The 8380-nt window shown below is 39.8% G+C and overlaps 1 protein-coding gene across 1 annotated transcript; it reads left to right on the top strand.

Moving 5' to 3' along the window:
• The first annotated feature begins 6999 nt into the window (after positions 1-6999).
• Positions 7000-8148, top strand: LOC149261922 (uncharacterized). The gene has a single exon (XM_089382669.1). The coding sequence runs from the start codon at positions 7211-7213 to the stop codon at positions 7694-7696; it is 486 nt and encodes a 161-aa protein (XP_089238795.1). The 5' UTR covers positions 7000-7210; the 3' UTR covers positions 7697-8148.
• The last annotated feature ends 232 nt before the right edge of the window (positions 8149-8380 follow it).

Here is an 8380-nt window from a genome sequence, read left to right as displayed (position 1 = left end):
CATGGTGGTTTGGGTTTAAAAAAAGGCATCCAGAACTTGTATTGCGTACTGCTGAGGGCCTTGACAGAGACAGAGCATTAAATTTGCGCCCTGCAGTTGTGCAAAAATTCTATGACACACTTTCTAGTGCTTATGATAAACATTCTTATGGAGCAGACCATATATGGAACTGTGATGAAACAGGTTTACAGGCAGGGAGGAATTGTGGCATGCGGGTAATTGCCAAGAGAGGGAGCCGAAATGTGCCAAATATTTTGCCCAAGAGCAGGGAGTGGATAACTATTTTATGTTGTGTTAATGCAATTGGTACTTCAATCCCAGGATTTTATCTATTCAAAGGTAAAAATCAACTGAAAAACTATATACAGAACTGTGAACCAGGTGCATGCATGGCTGTACATCCCCATGCATGGATGACTAAAGAACTGTTTCTAAGTTGGCTTTTTCACTTTGCTGCATCGGTACCAGGTGGCATCTCGCCTAATAACAGACACCTTTTGATATTAGATGGCCATGGGAGCCACATGGCTGTACAAACAATTGAGGAAGCAAACAATTTAGGCATCGACTTGTTGACATTGCCCGCTCATACCACTCATAGGCTGCAACCCCTTGATGTTAGTGTGTTTGGCCCTTTCAAGAACTATTTCAGGTCGGAGCGTGCTGCATGGATGGCAAAGAATCCAGGGGTTGAGGTGAAAAGGTTTGAGCTAGCAGAGCTTGCAAGTAAAGCTTTTAAAAGGGCTTTGACACCATCAAATATCAAGGCTGGCTTTAGGAGGACAGGAATCTGGCCACTGAACTATGATGCTCTTATGCATGATACTGGTTGTAGCCAAGCGTTTCATGTGGATGGTCAGGAAGAAGGGAATGTCCAAACATGTGTTGAAGTGCAAGAAGTAGATGACCAAGATGATGTTGTTGCAGCTGGTAATATGATTTCCCTGTCTCAAGGACAGTTATATGCTGAAGATGATGAAACTGTATGTGAAACACAATATAACAATGAACAAATTCCTAGTAACATGGAGATTGTTCCACCAACTCAAGAACATCAAATTCCTGTTGCTGATATTGCTAATGATATTGTTGAACATGCAGTTGACAATGACCAATTGACATTGCCAAGCCAAGTAACCCCACCTTCATGGCTAGCAGAAGCAATGATCAATATGAATGCACATAGTGTCTCAGAAACCAATGAAGAAAGCATGAACATGCCCTCACAACCAGCAGAATTGAACAGTGAAATTGTTCATTTTTTTGTGGACAATAGATCAATGGAAGAAGATGAAGGACATAATGAGGCATCAAATGAAGATAATGATATGGTTCAATCAGTTCCAACGGATACTGAAAGGGAAGTACCAAGCAATGACATGCAGGTGGGAGGGGTGGAGAAGACACTTGGACGGTTCCTAAAGCTACCAGTAGAGAGAGTATCAATGAGAAAAAATCAAGGTGCACCGGGTAGTCTTCGTCTGGGCCGAAGCTCACAGCTACTCACCTCAAAGGACTATATAAACCTGTTAGTTGAGTCAGAAAAAAAGAAACTTGAAATGCAAGAATTAAAACAGAAAAAGAAGGATATGGTCAAGGAGAAGAAGGCAGCAAGGATTGTTGCAGCAGAACAGCGAGCAGAAGAAAGGATTGAAAGAGATAAAGCAAGGCAAGTTAAGGACCAACAAAAGCAAATGGCAAGACATGAAAAGGAAAAACGAAAGGCACAACAAATGCTTGAAAAGGAACAAGGGATGATCAACAATACAAGAATAGCTGATGAAACTAGGATTATTTCAAACTCATTGGACTCCATTGCAGATAATACACCATTATTCCAAGATCTCATAAACATTCAAGTGCCCCACTATCAAACCGAGGGTTTACGCACTTGCCTTGTTCCTACCAGAGCTGGTGTCAATTCTCTGTATGCTCATTACACACCTCCACTTAATGCAGGGGTCAGTAGTGCAAATGTGAGGTATGGGTACTCAATACCTCCATGGTTGGAAGCTGCAAATTGGAATCAATCATATGGCAACAATCAACCATTTCCTAATCAGCCCTTGACTGGTAGGCCAACCTACCTGGCTGAAGAAGGTAACTCGGGGAGTTTTGGCACTCAAGATTCTCAGGGCCATAAAGAATAGGGGTGTCATATGTTTTCGGTTCTAACCACATTATGATGTGGATTTTGGGTGGATTGTATCTTTTTCTTGGCACAACGACATTTTGGCTTACAACCTAGTAGTGATTTCTTGTGGCAACCTAACTGTGTGTTGATAAGAAATTTTCAATGGAATATGTCTTTCTGTAAAATATTAATTATGATAAAACTATTTCTATAAGTTATTCTGTGCGCACTGTACAAAGCTCTAAACTCACTTATGGCTCCAATAAGTGGACCGTTATAATGTGATGACAGTGCTGGGCAAGTTTACAATCACTTAACACTGAATAGAAGTCTACACTCACAATTAGAAACACCTCCTGCTCGCTTCTAATGTACGAGGCACTAGTAGTAAGGAACTCTATACTTAGCATGTTATTGATTGAATTAGAATGAATAAGAACTTTACATTGCTGGAAACTAGAAATACAATAAAGAACATAGTTATGATTTTTATCAATCACCTAGGGGAGGGTAGCCAATACATGTGCGCCCTCCCCACCACGTCAGTTTACCACGCGTCAACCCACATGGCTCCGGTACAACACCTGTCCACCGTGGAGTATGCCCAACTTATAGAGAGCATGTGTTTTTATATGTGTCAGTAAAAATGATGGAAGTATCTAAATTAATCAAATCAGTTGATGAACAACTATGAGAATCATATTGTTCCATCTTGTTACATCAACTTTCCAAAAGATAGAGAAATTTGGGTGCACAGTAACCTAATCAGCTATATGACGAATTGTGGCTTAGTCATTAATTCTTTTCTAAGCACCTATTCACCTTTTTCATTTTCCTTCATGAGTAGATCAATTGTTTGACAATATGAGTGATTCACATATGACAATTGTTTGGTTAACTAATGAATTGTTATAATTGACGCAAAGTTACAACAGCCTTCTTAGAGGGGGAAAAAAGAATTGGAGTAAAAATGGAAAATTAAAAATAGCTAAATTATTATAAAAACTAAATAAAAATAAAATTACAATAATTTATAAATCTACAAAATATAAACCAGCGTAGACCCATCTTAAGATGGGATCTTTTAAGCATCAAGAGAATCATGTCTCTGTTTCTTTAGATCCCTTCTTACACTTATGAGTTCTGGAGTTAATATTGATCTATAACAGTGTATTACGGTACAAAAAAATTATGAATTGCCTCTAATACATGTAAGAATGAAATTCCAAAGCAGTAGGTATACAAAAATCCCACAAAATTGCTTCAGAGCTCAAAATCTACAGCATGTTAAGCTTTCCTGTAATTTAAACTTCCCTGCACAAAACTAGGCATTGCAAAAATAAGAGAGATTCAAAGGAAATCAGTGTACCGAAAGCAAATCCAGGGTAACTGCAATTGTGGGTCTTGTCATCAACGCTGGAGATAAATAAAGTTTAAAATTTGAATGAACCTTAGGAAAGATCAACAATCAGGCAGAAGCACATGCCATTCTTAAAGGGATTGAATTGGCTCTTGATAAGAGTGTTCACAATATCTAATGCATGGCAACTAAGCAACAATAATTATGTTTTTTGGAATAGAGATTATACCGACTCCATAAATTTAAAATTTCAGTAGGTCATGTGCTATATACGGGTCAAGGAGGGTTTTGATTCAATATTCTTTTCACATATTACAAGAAATTTACATTCAGAGGTACACAATCTAGACAATTCAACAGCTACAATGGACACCAGCACCCTACAAATATATCACTATTATCAACACATTCTCCTCTCCCGATAGCTCTGCACTCCTTATATCCCTGTTCCCCAAGCAACTAGGAAGAAAAGTTTCAAAAGTGTATAGAAATCTGTTTGCAAAATCAAATATTCCAACTTAGCACAATTCCTACACATCCCTTGGAAGTACAAAGGTTGTCTCCAACACAAATGGCAGACCACCAAAGAAATGGACTCTCCTATAATTGTGATGAAAAATATGCTCCAGGTCATAGGTGTAAAAAATAGAAATTGTTCCAAATTGATATGCCCACTCAAGACCTGACCGAAGACATAACTACTGAGAGACACTGGAGTTACAGGTTGAAAACACCAACACTCCGACTCAAGCAGATATCGAACCTATTTCTTCATGAAGAACGGTCAATCTCTTTGCATGCATTATCGGGCATTTCAACTCTAACAAAACCCTGACAAGGAAACTCTAACAAAACCCTGACAAAACTCTAACAAAACCCTGACAAGGATTTAATCCTATAAAGTTTGCTAGTAAAAGCTGAGCGATATTAAAAGGAAATAAAAGAGTAGAAGCTTTGTTCATAAAACAGTAAACCCTACCCATTTCTTAACTTATAAACTCATCAGCTGTAAAAACAAAATAACCTTCAAATAGAGATGCACCGTCACAAGTGAAAACGATCTCAATAACTTAGCACTATGCAAGGTTTTACAGCATAAGGAAATCATAATATTCTACAATGAGTAAATCAAGAATAGTAGTGTTCAAACAGTATCCAGAGAAATGCTTTTAAGTCAATTTAAATAATAGAGAATGCAACTTGTGTGTAAAATTCGGAATAAGACTTTCATAGAAGGAAACAAGATAACAGTTATGACATCAAGAAACCATAAATAAATTAACAGTATAACTGTGATTAAGGTCGTAAAATGTCCACGGCTTCCATACAAAGTCCATTAGAAAAAAAAAAAAAAACATATAACTTATACAGAATGTCTACAAGGGCCGAGGCCGCTTGGCAAGTCTCACTTCCAGAAAGGAGATTAAAAATACCAATAATTTACCGACAAGGAAATTACCAGGCTCTTGGCTAGAAATACATAACTACAACACTGTAGCCCAGAGAGCAACCTGAGTAGCAAGTCTGCGAAGAAGCTTCGTAAGGGTTTAGTGAGGCTTTAGAAGAGCCTTCCCCTCCGAGCAGTTGAATATAAAACAAACAATAGCACGAAGCAGAGCACTCAGAACTCTATGAAAGAAAAGAGAAACCCTCATATGCCAAATGAAAAAGATACAATAGCAGGGACAATAAAAATGCAGCGTTTTTATCTATAAAGCAAACACAGTAACAAGGCAATTGAGAGCAGCTACAGAGAGTTTCGAAAGTTGGTCTGGGCTCATTTCTGCGATGTTCCATTTTCCCTTTGTCTTTCTGCTCGGGGCCGGCTATGCAAGTCAGGGGAGAGCAGCTACAGAGCGTTTTGAGGGCTAAAACAGCAAAACAACAAAAACAGAATGCCATAGAATGCCTAAAACCCTAAACCCTAAAACAGCAAAAATGCCATAGAATGCCTAAAACCCTAAACCCTCAAAAAAATGCTCAAAATAATGCCATAAAATGCCATAGAAAGTTCACAAAATATCCTGTTAGAGATGCTTGTGTTGAAAAACACAGAGTAAAGCTGGTAGGATTAAGAATCCTACCGGTTACAGGCCATGGATGGTCGCCGACCTCCCCCACCTTCCCCACAGCTCGCCACCTTCCCCACAGCTCGCCAGACCTTCTCCACACCTGCAACGTCCTTTTCCACACCTGCAACAGGAAGAAAAAAGCCATTAGAGATCAGAAAAACAACAAAAACAGCAGAGCAAAACAGAAAAATCCTATGTTACCTCAAGCTCAGTAGAATGGCGACCGACTCCTCCCCAAACAACAAAATCGCCGAATAAGACCACCACCAGAGAAATGCTAAACAACCGACATTCCATGTTAAACAACTTGCATTCCAGAACGACCAAGAAATCCAGGCGGAAAAGCACAAGAAAAGCAGAACCGCTGTCCCAGCCAGAAACCCTGAAACTCCATCAAACCTTCGCACCAGCACACGAATAAACGACTTTGCGCGCAACAATACAAACCCTGTCAACCGAACACAGCATTCCCCCAACACACGTTCTAACCACCATGCGCGCAGGTTATAGGGCCGTCCCGCGCCATCTTCGGCGGGGGGCTTCGCCCAACAACCGGCCCTGAGCAGAAAGACAAAGGGAAAATGGAACATCGCAGAAATGAGCCCAGACCAACCTTTCAAATGGCGCGAAGGAGGAGTTTTAAGACGCGAGGTGATAGCCCACACGGCCAGCGCCACGGTGGACAGGTGTCGTACCGGAGCCATGTGGGTTGACGCGTGGTAAACTGACGTGGCGGGAAGGGCGCACATGTATTTGCGACCCTCCCCTACTCACATTTCTTTATGAAACATGTTATGTTTTAAATACAGTACTTATTTTCAAACAATAAAATATAAAATATGTTATTTTAAATGTTCTAATCAATGATGATGAATCAAGATACCTTTGCAAATGGGAACCTCGCAATTCGATGATGATAAGTTTTGGCAATAAAATATATATTTAACTCTATTTGGATTATGATGAATGACGCGTAAATATTCGTGTCGGTCTTAATCAAGCATTTAGAGTCGCGTTAATGTTCCGTGTGGTTGTACACCGTTCTCCCGCCAGCATGGCGTGGCGGCAGGAAGGGCGACATAGCCACGCAGTCATTTGCCAAATGGCCAACAGAGCCGTGAAGCGGAAACTACTATACACTGAAATGTAGTAGCACACGCAATTTATGACGATTTCACGATCAGTGGCCAACTCATGCCGTCTTGAATATCGTGGATTTCCAATATTACCTTAGCCGTTACTCCACATAAAATTAGAATAACTGCGTTAGTTTCCTGATCCAGGATCGTTCCATTCCTTTGCTGCCAAACAACACGATGGTCAATGAACCACACGTCTATGCTGATCTAGAATCAAGAAAGCTTCGCCCGCACGCCGAATTAAAACTTGCGGGCACTTGAAGATATAATTTCTATATAAAAGGCACGTAAGCGAAATTTTTCAGACAGATTAGTCAGTTCATCTAATTTGGCTGTTTTAGACTTCAGCGAGTTAGTTCTAATCTCTGAGCAGTAAAGCACAGGAAATATTAGAGATGCGGAGACTAATAAATGCCATAACTTTTTTCAGAGCATCTCACGCGAGCCAAGTACAGCAGAATATTGATCGGTAGACTGCAAATATAAGGAAAAGTAGAAGGACCAGATGGATACAGAAGAGAAGATGTGTGTTGAAGCTCCAGCCGAGATGGGTTTCGATCACAGAACTGCACAACTGCTGGCTCTGGACAATCCATGGCTTCTCATGGTTGAAGAAGAAACTGCTAACTTGTCGACGACAGCGGAAGGGGATCCTCAGAAGCTAGACGAACAAATTCCAACCATGTCAGGTGAGACTGATATTTTTACTGTTGCAGAAACCGAAGCTTTCCCAGTTCTAATTGATTTTGAGAAGATATGCCTCTGGGATCACGATGGCGATTTTAAGGTCGGGATTAGAATGGAAGATCCAGACTATATGAAGAAGATGCTAATGGAATGGGTTCATGCAGTGGCAGCTTATGTTCGTTTACTGGACGCTTATGAAGAGATACCCTATAGATATATAACATCCAAATTTGGAAATGTTGTTGAAGAAATAAATAAGTGCAACCCTGGCATATTTCAGAAGAGCGAAGAAGAGGAAGGTTGAAGGAAAATTAGAAGACAGCGAGTGACTTAGACCAGACTAGTGTTTAGTTAATACGGGCCCATTTTGTAGGGGGCAACAAGTGGTCTCGACGGCCGAGGCTGAGATAAAGGCAAGGGTTTTGGTATCTATTTGGCTTTATGGATTTGTGCACAAGTTCAATAGGACTTCACGCTGAAGTTGAGACATTGGGGGCATAAGTCTACTCTTTTTCGTAGTTGTATGGATTTGTGCACATGTCCAACGGTTTGTGAGTGCGCGTAAATGTAATATGTGCCTCCATGTCTTTGCTAGTGTGCAGGAATGGAATATCGTCTCTGGCCATGAGTGTGTTAGAATAATAAGGTAGGATAGTTTTATTTGAATTCAAAATGTATAGTAAGCGCTGGAGTATCTTACGTGCCAATGAGTCCTTCATGATAATATGATAGAATTGAATTATTTTGTAATTGAAACGGAACCATTTTGTCCCATGTATTACATGATACAAGCTGTATTACATGGATCTTAGTCATATTTGACTTTTAAGTATTCAAGTCTAACACGTAAATTATCTAAGACTTTCGTTATGATGAGGTGACATGGTAGGGTAAAAGAGGAAGATCCCTTGTCTCATATGCAACTTAATATTAAAAAATATACAATTTGATACTATTGACCGGTAATATTTAAAGAACTTAGGAATAA

Source organism: Pinus tabuliformis, chromosome 6 (assembly GCF_031772625.1).
Source record: "Pinus tabuliformis cultivar Carrire ecotype Pingquan chromosome 6, CPIR1, whole genome shotgun sequence".
Classification (NCBI taxonomy): Eukaryota; Viridiplantae; Streptophyta; class Pinopsida; order Pinales; family Pinaceae; genus Pinus; species Pinus tabuliformis.
This window is presented reverse-complemented; position numbering and strand designations above follow the sequence as displayed.

Coding starts and splice junctions, on each gene's coding strand:
- LOC149261922 (XM_089382669.1), top strand. CDS start 7,211: ATGGATACAGAAGAGAAGATGTGTGTTGAAGCTCCAGCCGAGATGGGT.